The sequence below is a fragment of the Schistocerca piceifrons genome, chromosome X (assembly GCF_021461385.2).
Source record: "Schistocerca piceifrons isolate TAMUIC-IGC-003096 chromosome X, iqSchPice1.1, whole genome shotgun sequence".
NCBI classification, from domain to species: Eukaryota; Metazoa; Arthropoda; class Insecta; order Orthoptera; family Acrididae; genus Schistocerca; species Schistocerca piceifrons.
This window is the reverse complement of record NC_060149.1, coordinates 727,609,416-727,630,347: the sequence shown is the minus strand read 5'-3', so window position 1 is coordinate 727,630,347 and position 20,932 is coordinate 727,609,416. Positions and strand designations below refer to the sequence as shown.

Here is a 20,932-nt window from a genome sequence, read left to right as displayed (position 1 = left end):
AACATTCCTGATTGAAGATTTATCTAGTGAATTGACAACAAGATCTTCCTTCCCTTCACTTACTAATCCAACATTATCAACACACTTCACTTTTTTTAAATTTTCTGGTACAAAATCTTGAAACCATTCCTTTCTTGAAGTCATGTGCGACGGTGCTCCGTAATCAAGGGTCCACTCATTCTGGCTGAAATCTGACACATTAAGTGCACAAAACAATGACTTGTCTGCCCCCTTTGAACCCTTGTTTGACAATAGTTGCTCCTGGGGACAGTTAGACTTGGAATGACCACACATCCAGCAATTAAAATATTTTATTTTCTTCTTTTCTCATTTGCTTTTGGAGAAACTCTTCCGTGATTTCTTACAGTGTTTTATGAAAAAGTGCTATCATCACCATCTTTGTCCAATTCGAGATATTCTTCTGCATTTTCATTTAGCAACTTTGCTTTGATGTTTTCTGATGTGAAATTTTCATCGGTTGTACTGGAATCTACACCCATAAGGTAAGACAGACAAACTGTTAGTAACCCTCTTAACATAATGAGTGCAATTAGTTTTTCTTTAACTATTTTGCATATGCTTTGTAGTTTGTTGGCAACATACAGAATAAGAGTTATGCAATTCTGGACATTTCACTGAAGTGTGAATAATGTAATGTCTGACAGGGCATTCTACAGAGCCATCCACCTTACCAACAAGCAGGTTTTCCAGGGTATCACAAGCTTCCTTTGCCTTTGTTGTGTTTTCCACATGTTCATAAAGAGACTGATCCACATACTAAAGGATAAGTGCCCATGCACGTGTAACCTTCTCTGCATTTGTAGCAGCAGTTATACCAATGGCATTGTCTCTTAATTTTTCATGCATTAGAATGAGTTTCATTCCAAACTTGTGTGTGTTGTAATCATTCTTGCCTTGCAGTTTGTCTACCACTAGTGGTTTTCATCAAACTTATATTTTAAAACATTTTTGGAAACTTGAATTCATGTACACTGAATCATGTAACTGATTGTTTCCAAAAACTGAGAGTTCATATGATGATGAGTTTAACAAAACACATATCATAACAAGTTCCACTCACTACATAGTCACATAATGTAATGCAGTTGTCCAGTTATTTATATTTCTGACAAGATGGCATACATAATTTGCTGCACAGATTAACTGTCCAGGGTCCATAACCTGTTAGCAGAGCATTGTTAGTGATGGAAAATATAAACGAAGTTGAAAAAAAGTCATGGGATACATCCTAATATCATGTCAAACCTCCTATTGCCCAACGTAGTGCAGAAACTTGATGTGGCATGGACTCAACAAGTCACTGGAAGTCCCCCACAGTAATACTGAGCAATGGTGCCTCTACAGCCATCTGTAATTGCAAAAGTGTTGCTGGTGCAGGATTTTGTGCACAAGCTGACCTCTCAAGCATGTTCCATAAATGTTCAATGGGATTCATGTTGGTTGAAATGGGTGGCCAAATCATTTGCTTGAACTGTCCAGAATGTTCTTCAAACCAGTTGTGAAAAATTGTAGCCCAGTGACACAGCACATTATCATCCATTAGAGTTCTATCATTGTTTGGGAACACCAAATCCATGAGTGACTGCAAATGATCTCCAAGTAGCCAAAAATAACCATTCCCAGTCAACAATCAGTTCAGTTGTCTCAGGGGACACAGTCCATTCCCTGTAAACTCAGTACACACCATTACGGAACCACCACTGGTTTGCATGGTGCGTTGTTGACAACTTGGGTCCATGGCTTTGTGGGGTCTGCATCACACTCAAACCATATATCAGCTCTTACCAACTGAAATCAGGAGTCATATGACCAGGTCACATATTCCAGTCATCTAGGGTCCAACCAATATGGTCATGAGCCCAGTAGAGTCACTGCAGGACATGTTGTGCTGTTGGCAAAGGAACTCATGTCGGTCATCTGAGGCCGAAGCCCATTAACAACAAATTTTGTTGGACTGTCCTAACAGATAGATTCATTGCATGTCCCACATTGATTTCTGTGATTATTTCATGCAATGTTGCTTGTCTGTTAGCACTGACAACTCTATACAAATGCCACTGCTCTTGGTCATAAAGTGAAGGCCGTCGGTCACTTCATTGTTTATGGTGAGAGGTAATGTCTGAAAAGTGGTATCCTCAGGACACTCTTGACTGTGGATCTTGAAATATTGAATTTCCTAACAATATCTGAACAGAATGTCCCATACATCCAGTTCCAACTACCATTCCATGTTCAAAGTCAGTTAATTCCCATCATGCAGCCATAATCACACCATAAGTCCTTGCACGTAAATTGTGTGAGTACAAATAACAGCTGTGCCAATGCACTGCTCTTGTATACCTTGTGTATGTGATACTACTACTATATGTGTATGTGCATATCACTATCCCATGACTTTTGTCACCTTAGTGTACATAACGATTACATTGTTCATAATTTGTGTTTTCATCAAAACACATCATGTAGCACATACAGACAAAAGGAATAACCACAAATACCAAATTGTGAGAAGTACAAGGTCCATGCTATGATACAGAAACAAAGAATGACAGTAGCACTCATAGTGGCCTGGCAGTGAACTTCAAATACAGGAAAATATGGTGTGAAAATCTGTATTCTTGCTGTTCAAAATATGAGTATCAGATGATAATATTTTTCACTTATGTTTTTGGGGTGGGCCTCATAGTCTGTCAGTAAAATGTCTATTCAGGGAAGCTTTTCTGAACTTACAAAGGAATATAGGTATTCAAGTAATCTCAATGAAAAACTGAGATAAAATTCTTATAGAGGAGGTTGACAGTCATGTAAAATTATGTAATTGATGCCATGGTCACCTTTTGAATGTAAAATTATTTACTTAAAACCCAATATTGCAAATTGGGCTATGTGGCCATTTAATTCCACTTTAGCATTTGTCAAAACCTAAAAATCAAGTAGCATGATGTGGCAGAGCATCTGGTTTCATCCTATTCTGTTCCTGATGATGATCTGGTATCTATTGTACTCTTTGAATTCTGTTTGAATATGCTGATAGTATTCTGCTTAATTTTTGCTCAACTCCATAATACAATACTTGGTGGGATAAATGATTCCATATTTGCAATGTTACTGAAATTTGATTTATGGTCATAAGGCCATGGTCCAAGGCTAAATGTATGCCTAATGTTTCACCATACACTGCTGGAGACTTCATCAGAGGTTTTAATAAGTCAGAAAGCTGTTAAAGATGCAAAAGAAACTCAGCAGGTTGAATTGTTTATATGTATCCATGTAATGGTCAGTTCATGATTCCATCATACCACTGCCTAAGATGAAAGGAGTGACACTAATGTATGCTAAGGAGTGGTCTGATGATGTAATGGACTGATTATTGCACGAATACATATAAACAGTTTGGCTTGCTGAGCTTGTTTTGAGTCTGTTACAGCTTTCTGAGTCCTTAAAGCCTCTGAGGAAGCCTTCAGCAGTGGAAGACCAAATCTTAGATAGAGATTTTTGCCTTGGACCGTGGCCTTATACTCATAAATCAGATATCAGCAACAACAGAGATACCAACCATGAACGCCTGCTTTTTATAACTCCATGTTTGTTTTTGTTTCATATAAAAGCTGGTTTCATTGCATGGTATTCTGTGGATTGATGTCTATTGGTTAGTGTTTATGAAACCATGTGTGAACTGATTGAATTAAATGCATTGTAAGTATATCACTAGTATTGTACATCACTTTTTCGCATCCATTTTTCATACTTCACTGCATTTAATGGATGCCTCTGAATTTTTCATTGGATTGTGAGGATGATTCTAGTTCATTGATTTCTGCAAAAATGTATTTTTAATGCCTCTTAACAATGTGTGAACACATTAATGCAAATACTGTAGCATTCTCAGCATTTGCACGGAAGAATGCTCTAGTCACTAAAAACACATCTGAATCCATTCTCTGCAAATCACAGTGAAATGCATGGCAATCAGTGGCAAGAAGTAACACCATTCAAAGCAGAATTACATACTCAATTCATAACAAGATGTAATAAAGTTTAATACCAATTCTGCCAAAAATTACTAACATGGACTTCTTCATGAAATGTGATAAGGTATTCAAAATAGATGCAAACAAAAGTAAAGTAGAATAAAAACAATATTCTTGCAATGCATTTAAATCAAGCACTTTACACATGAATTTGTAAGCAGCGACAAATATACATAAATCCACAGAACACCACTGATGAAACAAGCTTTTGTTTCATATGAAACAAAAACAAATATGGAATCATTTACTCTGCTTAGTATTATGGATGCAAGCAGAAATCAAGTATAATAGAAGCAACATATTTACAATGCAATGCAGAGAGCAGTATACCAAAGAATTTGAGAATTTGTAATCAGAAACACAGTATGATGAAGCCAGATTCTGTTTACTATGGAACAAAAACAAATAAGAAAGACTTTAAACCAACCAATAAGATAACAAGACAATGGATTGATAGACTTACAGTGGATCAAGTGGCCTGGCAATGAAACAAGGTCATGCTACCAGAAGTCCTTATATGTGTTTCACCCCCATTGGAACAATGACTTAAAGAGAGTCCACACCTTGTAGATAGCAATGGCAAGTTTGAAATAAGGAGCAATTTCTCCCTAAATAGGTGGGAACCAACAAAATATTTTGGCATTCAAAGGAGAAAGATGGTAATTGAAAGTCCATGAAAATATGAGGGTTGGAACTTTAATAGTGGCAACTATTTATTTACAACTCATACAAAATAGATATGTGTTTCAAAGTTTAACTAACCTTCAAAGTAGTCACCAGCATTGTATATAACCCATTGCCAGCAATGTGGAAGTCATAGGATACTCTTAGCAGTGGCAGTTGTGTTGACAGTTCAAGCTGCGTGATCTATTGCCCAACGAATTTGTAGAAGTTCTGAAGTGAATGCCGTGAAGTGTTTCCTTCAGTTTAGAAATTGAGTTGAACTAACAAGGTCTTGAGTCAGGGGAGTACAGTAGGTGGTATAGCACTTAGCAGCCCCACCAGTCAAACAAATCAGTAACAGCTTGCGCTGTACATGCTTGAGCATTGTCCTGCAAAATGATGGTCAGGTCCTGCAGAAAGTGTCATCACTTCTGTCTCTATGCTGTTCATTTTTGGAACACAACCTATGACCAGCTTAGAGACAGAAGTGATGACACTTTCTGCTGGACCTGACCATCATTTTGCAGGACAATGCTCAAGCACGTACAGTGCAAGCTGTTACTGATTTGTTTGACTGATGGAACTGCTAAGTGCTATACCACCTACTGCACTCCCCTGACTTAAGTCCTCATGAGTTCAGCTCAATTTCTAAACTGAAGAAACACTTCACAGCATTCGCTTCAGAAATGCTACAAATTCGTCGGGCAATAGACCGCACCACTCGGACTGTCAACACAACTGCCACTGCTAAGAGTGTCCTACAACTTCTACATTGCTGGCAACGGGTTATACACAAGGCTGGTGACTACTCTGAAGATCAGTAAAACTTTGAAACATGTATCTATTTTGCATGAGCTGTAAATAAATGGTTGCCACTTTTAGAGTTCCAACACTCGTATCTCACAGCAACAAAAATTCCTTTGTTTTAATGGTGGACACTTCATCTTGCTTATTATATCTGTTAGATTCTTTGGAATGTTTCATGATAATACAATGTGAGCTGCCCTTATTTGAACTTTTTTGATGATCTCTGTCTATCCTATCTTGTATGGATCCCATATTGTGCAACAGCACTTCAGAAGGGAATGTTGCTCACAATATGGGACTGCATAGTGTAGGCAGTTTCTTTAAGAGATTTGTTGTAAGTTCTAAGGGTTCTATTAATAAAATTTAGTCTTTAGTTTGCTGTTCCCCACAACATTTTCTATGTGATGGATTCAATTTAAACTGTTTTTAATTGTAAGCCTCAGGTATTTAGATGAATTGATAACCTTTAAACTTTTATCATTTAATCTTTAACTGAAATTTAATGGAATTATTGTGGTCCTCATATGTTTTATTGTTCTAGGTCAATTGACATTTTTTGTAGCATGCATATATCTTGTTTAAATCATTTTGAACTTCTGATAAGTTCATTAGAGAGTAAATGATGTCATTGTCTGCAATAATCTGAGAGGGCTGCTTAGACTATTTCCTTAATTATACATATGGTGATGAAGAATAGCAGATGGAATATAATGCTTCCCTGGGGAACCACAGAAATAACTTCTGTTTCATTAGGTGAATACCCATCAATTACTATGAACTGTGGCCTTTCTGATGGAAAATCACAAATCCAGTTGCACATCTGAGATGATATTCCATTGTTGTTGTTGTTGTGGTCTTCAGTCCTGAGACTGGTTTGATGCAGCTCTCCATGCTACTCTATCCTGTGCAAGCTTCTTCATCTCCCAGTACCTGCTGCAACCTACATCCTTCTGAATCTGCTTAGTGTATTCATCTCTTGGTCTACCTCTGTGATTTTTACCCTCCACGCTGCCCTCCAATACTAAATTTGTGATCCCTTGATGCCTCAGAACATGTCCTACCAACCGATCCCTTCTTCTGGTCAAGTTGTGCCACAAACTTCTCTTCTCCGCAATCCTATTCAATACTTCCTCATTAGTTATGTGATCTACTCATCTAATCTTCAGCATTCTTCTGTAGCACCACATTTCGAAAGCTTCTATTCTCTTCTTGTCCAAACTATTTATCGTCTATGTTTCACTTCCATACATGGCTACGCTCCATACAAATACTTTCAGAAATGACTTCCTGACACTTAAATCTATACTCGATCTTAACAAATTTCTCTTCTTCAGAAACGCTTTACTTGCCATTGCCAGTCTATATTTTATATCCTCTCTACTTCGACCATCATCAGTTATTTTGCTCCCCAAATAGCAAAACTCCTTTACTACTTTAACTGTGGCATTTCCTAATTTAATTCCTTCAGCATAACCCGACTTAATTCGACTAAATTCCATTAACCTCATTTTGCTTTTGTTGATGTTCATCTTATATCCTCCTTTCAAGACACTGTCCATTCCATTCAACTGCTCTTCCAAGTTCTTTGCTGTCTCTGACAGAATTACAATGTCATTGGCGAACCACAAAGTTTTTATTTCTTCTTCATGGATTTTAATACCTACTCCGAATTTTTCTTTTGTTTCCTTTACTGCTTGCTCAATATACAGATTGAATAACATTGGGGAGAGGCTACAACCCTGTCTTACTCCCTTCCCAACCACTGCTTCCCTTTCATGTCCCTTGAGTCTTATAACCGCCATCTGGTTTCTGTACAAATTGTAAATAGCCTTTCACTCCCTGTATTTTACCCCTGCCACCTTTAGAATTTGAAAGAGAGTATTCCAGTCAACATTGTCAAAAGCTTTCTCTAAGTCTACAAATGCTAGAAATGTAGGTTTGCCTTTCCTTAATCTTTCTTCTAAGATAAGTCGTAAGGTCAGTATTGCCTCACATGTTCCAGTATTTCTACGGAATCCAAACTGATCTTCCCCGAGGTCGGCTTCTACTAGTTTTTCCATTTGTCTGTAAAGAATTTGTGTTAGTATTTTGCAGCTGTGGCTTATTAAACTGATTGTTCAGTAATTTTCACATCTGTCAACACCTGCTTTCTTTGGGATTGGAATTATTATATTCTTCTTGAAGTCTGAGGGTATTTCGCCTGTTTCATACATCTTGCTCACCAAATGGTAGAGTTTTGTCAGGACTGGCTCTCCCAAGGCCGTCAGTAGTTCCAATGGAATGTTGTCTACTCCGGGGGCCTTGTTTCGACTCAGGTCTTGCAGTGTTCTGTCAAACTCTTCACGCAGTATTGTATCTCCCATTTCATCTTCATCTACATCCTCTTCCATTTCCATAATATTGTCCTGAAGTACATCGCCCTTGTATAGACCCTCTATATACTCCTTCCACCTTTGTGCTTTCCCTTCTTTGCTTAGAACTGGGTTTCCATCTGAGCTCTTGATGTTCATACGTGTGGTTCTCTTATCTCCAAAGGTCTCTTTAATTTTCCTGTAGGCAGTATCTATCTTACCCCTAGTGAGATAAGCCTCTACATCCTTCCATTTGTCCTCTAGCCATCCCTGCTTAGCCATTTTGTACTTTCTTTGGGATTGGAATTATTATATTCTTCTTGAAGTCTGAGGGTATTTCGCCTGTTTCATACATCTTGCTCACCAAATGGTAGAGTTTTGTCAGGACTGGCTCTCCCAAGGCCGTCAGTAGTTCCAATGGAATGTTGTCTACTCCGGGGGCCTTGTTTCGACTCAGGTCTTGCAGTGCTCTGTCAAACTCTTCACGCAGTATTGTATCTCCCATTTCATCTTCATCTACATCCTCTTCCATTTCCATCTCATTTTTGAGATGTTTGTATTCCTTTTTGCCTGCTTCATTTACTGCATTTTTATATTTTTTCCTTTCATCAATTAAATTCAATAATTCTTCTGTTACCCAAGGATTTCTACTAGCCCTCGTCTTTTTACCTACTAGATCCTCTGCTGCCTTCACTACTTCATCCCTCAAAGCTACCCATTCTTCTTCTGGTGTCAAGAGCTTTCTGGGAATCTAAAAATATGGGATCTTCTCCAGATCCCTTGTGAATAGCACTTATTACTTCAAGTAGCACACAATGGGGTAAACAATGCCTTTTGTCAGGGCTGTGAGGTCATATTTGGACCATTCCAGTGACTAGCAGAGAAGGTTGAAAATACTAGCCTTGCTCATGAAGCTCAGAGCACTATCCCCAAAATAGATCATGGTCTCCTGGTTCTGAGTCAAATGACAGGCTTCAACAACCATATAGTGCAAAGGTTCTGTGACAAACTACACAGGTAGATGATCATGTGTGCTGTGCACATAAGATTTTATTTTATTTTTTATTTATTATTATCTTTTTAAGATAGCTGTTGTAAACTGAAAGGTATCAGTGTAAGACCTGAAGAAATGCCCCTCACAGGTGAGAGTATTAAAATATTAGTGGTTAACTGCCAAAGGATTGACAACAAAATGCCAGAGTTTGAAGCACCCCTAAAAGGCTGAGAAGCTCACATAATATTGTGTACAGAAAACTGGTTAATGCTTGAAGTTGACAGCAGTGAGATCTTTGGGGAAAATTTAAGTGTACATTGAAAGACTAGGCCAATGGGAAATGGAGGTGCTGTATTTGTCACAGTATACAACAAACAAGAAAAAAATCTTAATAATTGATACAGTGTGTTATATCCTCTGCCATCCACTTCACAGTGATTTGCAGTGTATACAAGGTGTAATAGAAAAGTAATGAGAATTTTTGGTTTTCTCAAAGAATCTACATTTATCCATCAATATCAGCTTTCTTCCCTTCAACAATTCTGTTTTTATCTCATCAATGGTGGCAAAATGACACCCTTTCATGGTTCTCTTCAGCCTTGGGAATAGAAAGAAGTCGCAGCCGGCCATGTCTGATGAAGACGGTAGCTGAGGCAACATAACAGTTTTATTTTTGTCAAAAAATCATGGACTAGTGTTGAGGTGTGAGTGGGAGCATTATCATGATGCAATTTCTATTAGTTGTTTTGCCACAATTCTGTTCATTTTCTTTGGATTGCTGCACACAAACAGCATACATCTAACAGGCAGTATTTGTTACTAACTGTATGACCATTAGACAGGAAATCATGATGCATAATTCAATTTTAATAAAGAAAACACCAAGAAGAACCTCAACACAATATTGAACTTGTCAAATTTTTTTGGTCTTGGCTTTTCAGGCAGTTTCCACTGCGACAATTGGGTCTTGGTTCCAATGTCATACCCATATACCCATGTTTTGTCACCTGTTATAACCTTCTTTAGAAGATGTGGATCATTGTTGATGTCATTCAGCCATTCCTAAGTGATGTCTACACAACATCAGTTTTGGTCAAATTTAAACAGTTTAGGAACAAACTTTGCTGCTATACATTTCATACCCAAAGCATCCAAAAAATTGCATGGAATGAGCCAAAGGATATGCCATTATCATCAGCAGCCTTTCTTATGGTGATTTAGCGAAATTCCAGAACCCTTTTCTTTACATCTCCCACATTGTCATCAGTGATTGATGTGCTGCAACGTTGAGGTGATAATCATCTTCAACCTTTTCTCAACCATCTTTGAAATGTTTATGTCACTTGTAAACTCTTGTCTTACTCATAGCAGATTTGGCAAAAGCCACAGTTGACATTTTGAATGTGGTGCCCCACTTTAATCCATTTTTCAACAAAATTTAATGCAGAATCATTGATCTGTCTTTTTCAAAAGTGAAAATTTGACAGCACTCAAAAACACACATCATCGTTTTGACTGTCAACAGTAAACTAAATATTCAAAATAGCTGAAAATGCATACATACATCAGGAATATCTGATTATCAACAAGATAAAAATAATGAAAATCAGATGTAGACAGCCTGTGAAATCAAAAAATTCCAGTTACTTTTTTTATCACAGCTCAAGGATGTATACATAAATGTGAATAAAGAGCCAGTTGTGTTTCACAAGAATGATATTTTTTGAATCTGTGCTGGTTAAATGGCAATAGGTCATTTTCTTTTAGGTAGTCCATAATTTTGGAAAGTGGTATGTACTTCAGAATACTAATGAAAATCAGTGTCAGTGATGTGGGTCTATAATTCTGTGGATTATTTGTGTTTCTTTTCTTGTGTACTGATGTGTCCTGTCCACCTTTCCAGTCTTTATATACTGATCTTTAACTGAGTGAGCAAAGATGATTACTAAAACTGGAGCTGTTTCATTAGATGCTCTGGAAGGACCTAATTGGCATGCAGTCTGGACCAGAAGAGTTCCTGTTATTAAGTGACTTATATTTCTTCACTGCAGTAGTACACATCACATCTACAATAATAGATCAAAATAAGACTTACATAGTAAAGAGGCAAACTTCACTCTTGTGCAGAAATGAGTAAATTACTTAGGCATGAAATTGCTCAATGTTTTACCTACAGACATAAGAAAATCTTGCCCTTAAAACTTCAAAATTCAAGAGAAAGTTGAAAGACTATGTGTTACAAAATTTGTTCTACTCCATTTAGCAAATTTTTTAACATAAACGACTGTGCACAGGTTGGCACCTATTCAAAATGAGACTCAAATTTTCCTTGGTTGTTTCCTCAACAATATCACCTGACATGGGGGTTTGTGATAGGAGCCAATTATTCATTTATTTCAATTGCTGAGTTTAACTTCTACCCATACTAACTTACAGCATCTATTTATCTCAATCTCACTACAAAGGATACCACTTCTTACAGCAATAAAGATACTGCCACTAATGGAATATAGTCAATAATCTCTGTAACCTTTTAGATCCATTGTAGAAACTTTGACTAATTTATTTATGGATTTAGCCATCTTTCAGTACCTATAATGATTTCTGCTTCAGTGCTTTCAATGAGCTCTGGTTCTTTATCAATACAGCTATAACAATTTAAAACTATGATGCTGGTGTTTTCTTGGTGTATCCTCATCCTGCAATTGACCTGTCCCCTTTGAGACAGTACTCCTGTTTGAACCTTTCCGAGACTATCTAGCCTAGTCTACTCCATATGATCCACAAGAACAATGCAGCCACCTCTTGTGCATAGTGGACCCCTGATCTGTTAAGTGGATGCCAACACTTCTTTACCCTATGATACAAATCAAGGAATCTGCAGTGCTCATAGAATCATCTGAGATTCAGATTCAGACCCTCCAATTGGCCTGTGCACCAAAGATCCACAATTGGTCTTGACAGTGATGTTACAGATGGTGAATTCCACCTTCATCTTGCAAGCTACATCGTCTGAGTTTACCACCTCAGACAGTTGCCAGAAAACAGTAAGGACTTCTTCTGATTAGAAGCAACACACATCATTCATTGATACTGACATGAGTCACTACCTGGAGTTGACTGTACCCTGTGCTATTCATAGCATCCAGAAGGCCCATTCCATATCTAGGATGACTCTTCTCCTACTCCAGTATGCAAATGGAGCACACACTGGATTGCCTCCCTTCTTTCATAGCCATATCACTAATGATCTCCATCTTGCACCTAACATTGGAGCTCCCAGTCACCAATAATTTCACCCTCTGTGAATGCCTTAACATTGCAAGCCAAGAGGCATCTTCCGAAACAGGGCAAACAACTGCAGCTGGCTCAGGGCCATTATTAGCCACAGATTTTACCTAAAAAGTGTTTGTCAGACAAACTGGGGAAATCTTCAGATCTGTTTCCTAGAATGTCTTTCACTGCCTGTCACACCTTGAAATGACCTACCCTTCGACATCAGGTGACGGTTCATCTCAATGCAAGCAGTAACCAGGCCAACTGTATCACATGCTGAATATCTATTGGATCCATGTGTTTCCCCTCCCCCCCCCCCCTCCACCCACCTCCTCCACCTCCCCCCCCCCCCCCCCAGAAATTTCACTTACACAGTAAAAATTCATAAATTTTTCAGTGTAAATAAGACTGCATACTACATATTAAATTCTAACCACATGTTGTTGCTCTATGCCAATGTGACAAATATTTTCAAGTTAAAGGTAAAAGAAAAGTAGAAGAAGAAGAAATGAAACTGACAAAGTATGCAATTTTCAGAGAAAATTTAGGTGTGTAAAGCAATGCTATATATGTAACTCTAATTGTTTGTCATTGATACCTCAAGAACTGATGTTAGGAAGTACTTACTGCAGTCCATGGTACTCTTCTGTGTCATCTCTGCATAATAGCTTTCAATTGTAGTCTTATCTTTCCAGGCACAGAAGACCCTACACAATAAAGAGATGCAGATATAGTATAAATCTATTTCTGAAATATATTACAATATTACAAAACTTTATTCTATTGATACATCATTAACATTGTAAATATTCAGTCACATTTCATTGCCTCCTCAACACAGACACTACATCAAAGGTCACATGCTTTGTACATGGGTTTCTCTTGAAGAGACTTAAAATACTAACTAGTTAAAAACTGGACATGGAAGCAATGAATCTCTGATCTAATGTGCTGGTGTCAACTTATTTGTTTCTTTCAATGACAAACTGAGTGAGTGGCTCTGGTGACTCCATTATCCCTCATAGTCAACAAATTATTTATGGAAGATTTTGAAGATGAGGTGCTAAGGACAGCATTTTTGAAACCCACCTGTGTTTGGAGGTACATTGGTGATAGATATGTTTATGATGTGGGCACATGGAATAGACACTCTGAACCATTTCTGGGATCATTTTAATTTCCTTCATCTCAGCATCAAGTTCACAATAAAGGTCAAAAGGGACAGAAGGTTTTTTTTATTCTAGACATAATGGTCTACAGAAGGGATAACAGGCCTCTGGGACAAAATGTTTATAGAAAACCAACACATCTGCACCAGTATCTGCATGCAGCAAGTTGTCATCTATCATACCAATGCACAGGGATCCTGCCGACATTGGCAATGTGGATTATGCCATTTTGGATGCAGAAAACTTGATCCGAAAGCTAGAACTTGTGCCCAAGCAGAAAGTCTACACTGACAAATAGATCTATCATGCCCTTGAGTCTGGACTTTTGACAGCTTAGCAACTAGTAGAAAATGCATCTGCATCAGTTGCTTTCCTACCATCTTCAAAGACAACATGGATTTTAAAAAGATATCATATCAATGTTAGAGCACTCTTTGACTTGGTAAAAGAAGATCTATTGCTAAAGTAATCCAGCACTTAAAAATGCCTTCACAATGTGGGAAAGTGTGTATTGGCCAAACAATTCACACCTTCATTACAGATGTTTGAGCACCAGTGCTACACACACTTATTACAACCTGAGCAGAACACTGTCTAACCAAGGGACATGGGATGATGTATGATGAGACACAAATGCTTGCCCATGTGTCTCACTATTGGGACTGTGTCTCAACACCATGCACTGAAATTAGACTTGCAAACAACATTATAAACAGAGACAAGAAAAATGCACAACCCTGTTTTATCTGACATTAAAAAACAGAAAGTATTGATAGAGGTTCTCAACAGCTGTTCATTATTTTTGCCACTTTCACCACTGGGGCACTGTGCCTCCACTTGTGTTAGGGGGAAGCAGCTACAATTTATGATGCATGCGCTGTCGGTCTTCAATGGTGTATAGTGTCTTCAATGGTATAAACCTGTTCTGGAGAGATTAGCAAACAGTTTCTCACCTGAATATGGCAGCCAGATGGACCACTGAAATATAGTGCCTAGATGATTTTATGATCCAGCAATAGACCTGACAAGAATATTGCCAGCTTTAGGAATTGATAGGATAAAGCAATGGTGATCTTATCATCAACCACAACCATCGATTGGCAATATCAGATAGTAAATGTTTTTAGCAAACACTTTTATTTTGTTGGAAAATCCGTCAATGACTATTTCAGCAATCTCCAGGATAAATATAACGGCATTCTAATTAAATAAACTAAATGCTTGGCCCCAGATAAGAGCAGAGAGATAAAATATACACTGATCAGCCAGAACATTATGACCACAGACCTACTATTGATATAAACCCATCCAGGTGATAGCAGTGCCACATGGCAAAGAATGACTGTTTGTCAGACATATGCACAGTGCATGTAGTATCAGTGAGGATGATGTCTGTGGCTAGAATGGGGAAAGCTCATGATCTGTCTGAGTTTGACTGAGGCCAGATTCTGATGGTCTGGAGGCAGGGAATGAGCATTTCAGAAACTGCATGATTTGTTGGGTGTTTAAGGAGTGTTGTGGCAAGTGCCTTCAACATGTGGCAAAACCAAGGTTATACCACATCCAGAAATCATGGGAATGTGCTGCTACCCCTCATTACAGATTTCAAATGTTGTAGGCTAGGCAGACTGGTAAAACAGGACAGGTGGTAAACTGTGGCAGAACTAACATCAAAGTTTAATGCTGGGCAGAGTACAAGTGTGCCCGAACACATAGTGCACCAAATACTCCTAACAATGGGCAGCTGATGACCCATGTATGTACTAATGTTAAAACCACGACGTCAGCAAGTATGACTGAAATGGGCATGTGACCATCAGCACTGGACATTGGTGCAGTTGCAGAACATTGCATGGTCTGATGAATCCTGAGACCTTCTTCATCATGTAGATGGGAAGGCGTGAATCTGTCATCTTCCAAGGGAATAGCTCCTTGACATCTGTACTGCGGGATGGAGACAAGCTGGTAGTGGCTCCATTATGCTTTAGGGAAGATTCACATGGGCATCCATGGGTCCAATGGAGCTTATGCAAGGCACCATGATGGCCGAGGAGTACTGTAAACTGGTTGAGGATCACATACAGCCCTTCATGATGATTGTATTTCCTGATGGCAATGGCATTTTTCAACAAGATAATGTGCCATGTCACAAGGCAAGGAGTGTGATGGTGTGGCTTGAGGAAGACATTGGCAAGTTACAGTTGTGTGCTGGCCCCCCATTCCACCAGATCTGAACCCAATTGAATGCATCTGGGATGTAATTGTATGTGGCGTCAGGACTCATCTCCTCCGCAGAATTTATGGGAATTAGATGACTTTGTGTGTGCAGATGTGGTGCTACCTCCCTCCAGCGACCTACCAAGATCTCATTGTCTCCATGCCATGAGGCAATGCCACTGCTATCCATACCGAAGGTTGACATACCAGTCATTAAGTAGGTGGCTCTAATATTCTGGCTGATCAGTGTATAGTCAGGTCACTAAAAAAAATTCAAAATCAGCAGGCTATGATGGTTTGCCTATCAGTGCATTAAAAATGTGTTTAGGAAACCTGTCTGATGCCATGGCCACAGAAGTAATTGATGTAATTGCATCATATAGTTCCCTGACAATCTAAAAATTGCACAAGTAACCTTGATTTAGAAGAAGGGTGATAAATTTAAGATTGAAAGCTGTTGACCCATCTCAGGCCCACCTGCATTTTGTAAGGTACTTCAGAAAGTTATTTACACTAGACTAATGACAGTCCTGTGTTAACACACTTTAATATTTGAGAATTACAATGGTTATATGAAAAACAAATCAACTTTAGTAGCCACAGCACAGTTAATCAACTTTAGTAGCCACAGCACAGTTAATAGATGAAATACTAACTGCCATAAAGAACAAGGAACATTTTAGTGGAGTGTGTATTGCCTCAAGGGGTCAAACCACATTATGTAGTACAAATGAATGACTGTACCATCTGTGCCCAATACTATCCACTAGGCAGGTATGGAAAGAAATTGTAACAGCTATGGTAATGACAGGATGCACACGCCATCTGGTAGCTGAATAGCACAACAACAAATTTACACTCTAATGGAAAAAAGGACTATGGAGGAATTGTTTGAATGGAACAAAAATTAGTAGATACAAAATCTATCTATGGACAAACAAATGATTACAGTTTTAGAAAAACTGGATTATTTATTCAAGAGAAAGAGATTCACAAACTGAGCAAGTCAATAATGCATTCATCTACCTTTGGCTCTTATGCAAGCAGTTTTGAGCTAGGCATTGAGTCATAGAGTTGTTGGATGTCCTCCTGAGGGATATCATGCAAAATTCTGTCCAGTAGGTATGTTAGATTTTCAAAATCCTGAGCAGATTGAGGGCCCTGCTGATAATACTCCGAACATTCTCAACTGGGAAGGGATCCAATGACCTTGCTTGCCAAGGTATGGTTTGGCAAGTATGAAGATAAACAGTAGAAAGTCTTACCATGTGTGGGCAGGCATTATATTGCTGAAATGTATGGCCAGGATATCTTGCCGCGATGGACAACAAAACTGTGCATAGAATAAAGTTGACGTATCACTGTGCTGTAAGGGGCTGCTGATGATAACCAGATGGGTCCTGCTATGAAATGAAATGCCATCCTCACCCAACACACCTGGTTATTGGGTAGTATGATGGGTGATGATCAGATTGGTATCCCACAACTAACTGCAGTTTGTGCACATATGTCTTTGCTGGTCATCAGAGCTCAGTTTGAAGTAGGGCTGATGACTGAAGACAGTTCTACTCCAGTTAATGAGATTCCAGGCTGAAGGCGCCTGTGGAGACGCCATGGACAATGGTGGGATACTAACCAGTCTGTCACCTACCATACGGCCCAACATATAGGTGTGATGGTCTGGGCTTCCATTTCATTTCATAGCAGGACACCTTTTGTTGTCATCTGCAGCACTCTTAGAGAACAGCAGTATGTGGACAATGTTCTATATCCTGTTTTGTTGCCATTAATGGTAAGCCATCCTGGCCTTACATTTGAGCAAGATGCACATGGTGTAATGGGACAAATGTGGTAGATCAACTGAATATTTGTAGTGCAACTTATTTTAAATCTTTCTGTATTTTACATATGTGTATTATCACAAGATAAAGCAGCATTCAATGTTAATGACATCTGCAAAGCCATGAGTTGTTAATCAAATAACAAAGCAGTATTTCAAAAGTAATTTCTCAAAAGAAATTAGAAACAAGCAGTGTATTTTGACATTTGATAAAAATAAATAAATAAATAAAAATTTAAAGATCATGCCAAGCAATAGATTTGGAACTTAAGAAAATTTTGGGTAAAAAATCTTCATTATAATTAAGATTTAAGTCACCATCATATATTTTCCATTACTGGATCCTACATAAAACAATATTTTGTTCAGAAAATCATGAAATCCAACATGATCATTATTGCGTGTTAATTTGGTAATTTATTCCATGTAACACCATAGTAATAGAAACTTATGTAACTGGTGTTTCAATTAAAAGCTTACAGAATGTATTGCAAATATAAATCATATGTTTGAATGCCACCAAAATCTGTTCACTTCATAAAGAATGTGCCTTGAATTCATGAAAACTTTAGCCAGAAAACCTTTTGTAATTAAGAAGAAAATTAATAATTTATGTTCTGCATCGCTGGATCAGATATAAAAAATAATTTTGCACAGCAGATTATGAAATTCGCTATTGCAACCACTATGTATCAATTTGATTTGGTGGATTTTGGTATTCATTCTGCAAACATTTATAAAACAAAAATTGCCTCTTTAATGTTTATCATTAATATCAGGCGTTGTCAGTGCTGCCTCAGTAGGCCCCAGACTTTAAAATGAACCTATAAGGTAATATGAACCACAGAACTGAAGTTTACTACAGAATGATTGTACTGTCACTGACATATATTTTGTGTAAGAACCACAAGGATAAGACAACAGAAATTAGGGCTCATAGAGAGGCACATAGACAGTCATTTTTCTATTGGTCTATTTGCAAATGGAATAAGAAAGGAAATGACTAGTAATGCTACAAGATATCCTCTGCTTTTCACTACATGGCGACTTGTGGAATATGAATGCAGGTGTAGATGTAGATGCAGAAGTTCACACTCTGTTACAATACTTTTAGGATCTGTTTTATCACTTCAAATGATGGTGTGTCATGTTATTACAAATAAGTGACTATAAGTAATTGTTAAATGCTAGAGCAAGATTCCTGTCACACAGTTTAACAACATTTTGAGACTTCACAAATTATTTATTTATTTATTTAGTTGAAGTTTAATCCCATTATTTTGTCATGTCACTATTCACATAAACCAATTCAAAACGTCTGCTATCAAATTAACCAGACCAGAACAAGAACAGATCCATCTAGCAGCAGTTGCTGAAGCTCAAAATCAGAGAGGGAACTGACACTGTGCAAGAAAGTTAAATGCCTTTTAACTTCCATAACTTAGGTATAAGTTGGTGTGACGGTGTGCAAGTAATGTGTTTCCACTTGTAAGTTGGCTCATGTGAATGTTAGTGGGGAATGTGCATGTGAGTAAGACAGTAATTCATGCATGTGGAAATGCAGCTTTAATTGTATTTCATGTGTTTGTGATGTTGTAATGTAAGTATGTTTGGAAAAATATTATTGACTGTCTAAAAATTTTTACAGTCCACTTGTAATACAAGAGAGATAGTTTTATGTAGGAATCTAATTTTGTAAATGTAGCAGTAGTTTGTTTATGTACATGTGGCAAGAAATCTGAGAACAGTTAGAGTAAAATATGACTATGAAGTAGGTTTTTTGGTGCACAAGAAGCAGCGCTAGAAGTCATGAGACAATGTGACAAACCTACTTTGTGCTAAAAATTATATATAAAAACAAAGATGAGGTGACTTACCGAACAAAAGCGCTGGCAGGTCGATAGACACACAAACAAACACAAACATACACACAAAATTCAAGCTTTCGCAACAAACTGTTGCCTCGTCAGGAAAGAGGGAAGGAGAGGGGAAGACGAAAGGAAGTGGGTTTTAAGGGAGAGGGTAAGGAGTCATTCCAATCCGGGAGCGGAAAGACTTGTGCTAAATATTATAAGATAATATGGAGTAAAGTTAACACCACATCACATTAGATATCAATGGGCCATCATGTCACATCACATCAATGTCGGGGTGTATTCACAATGGACATCACATCACATTATGTCAATTCATGTAGCCCAGTACTGAACCATGGAAGTGAGATTATGAGATACCATCCATGATTCAAAAAGTTGGAGTATATGAGATGTGCTAAAAATAATAGGACTATTGCTGTAAAACATTTTATTTCAAAAACATACATATTTAGTTATTGTACTCTTGATATAAGGAGAAGGAGATTAGTGTTTAACGTTGCGTTAACAGTGAGATTATTAGAGGTGGAGCATAAACTCGGATTAGGGAAGGATGGAGAAGGAAAGTGGGCAAGCCCTTTCAAAGGAAGCATCTCAGCATTTGTCTTAAGCAATTTAGGGAAATCATGGAAAACCTAAATCAGGATCGCCGGATGCAGGTTTGAACTGTCGTCTTCCCGAATACTAGTCCAGTGTACTAACCTCTGCACTATCATGCTCGTTACCATCTATGCACTCCCCTTCTCTATACCTACAACGCTCCATGAGAATTTTCCACTGATGGAAACAGTGCTGGTAGTCTTCTTCTGTGAGCTCCTTTTTTTTTCTTCAATTGACTGAAATCTTGTTCCTTTTACTGCAGATTTCACCTTGAGGAATAGATAAAAGTTACATGCTGCTAGATCAGGTGAATGAGGTGGGTCGCATAACACTGGGACGCTGTACTCTGCTAGAAAGCTCTTAACAAACAATGCAGTATGAGCCAGTGTGTTGCATTGATGCAGAGCTCATGACTTGCTCTTCCACAGCTCAGGTCATTTTTTTCATTATTTTGTCACATAGCTGAGCAAGAACCTCAAGGAAATAATGTTGATTAATAGTTTGCCTTCAGGAACCCAGTGAAGATACACAATCCCATGAATATAAAAAAAATTATCACCACTTTGAATCTTGATTTGTTCATTCGAGCTTTATTCAGTCTTGGTGAAGTTGGGCACTTCCATTGGATGGACTGGTGTTTAATTTCTGGATTATAAGTGAAAAACCAAGAGTCTTCACTGTTATCACTCTTTCCAAGACCTTATGATCATTTTCAATGGTATTTTCATGAGCATCTCTTTGCTCAATCATCAGAATTTTCAGCACCAATTTCACATACACTTTTCTCATGTTAAACTGGTTATGTAAAATTTGCCTTACACAGTCTTTGTCAATTACTACAGTTTCAAAAATTGATGGAATACTGAACTGACAGTCAGATCAAATCAGAGTTCCTACTTTTTCAATATTTACATCCATTTTTTATGTTGAAGTGCATCTCAGATGTGAGTCATCTTCAGTGTCTTCTCAGCCATCCTGGTAATGCTTGAACCACTCAAAAACTCCTGTATGTGATATACAGTCTTTTCATACCCTTCTTTTAGTAAAAGATAGGTTTTGGTAGCAGTTTTCCAAGTTCCATGTGAAACT

At 38.0% G+C, this 20,932-nt stretch overlaps 1 protein-coding gene across 1 annotated transcript in view; it reads right to left on the bottom strand.

The window, feature by feature from the left end:
• Positions 1–20,932, bottom strand: part of LOC124723118 — a 117,376-nt gene that overhangs the window by 15,977 nt on the left and 80,467 nt on the right. Inside the window, exon 7 of the mRNA XM_047248301.1 lies at positions 12,771–12,850. Within this exon, the coding sequence (XP_047104257.1) occupies positions 12,771–12,850 (80 nt within the window). The remainder of the gene's footprint in view (positions 1–12,770; positions 12,851–20,932) is intronic.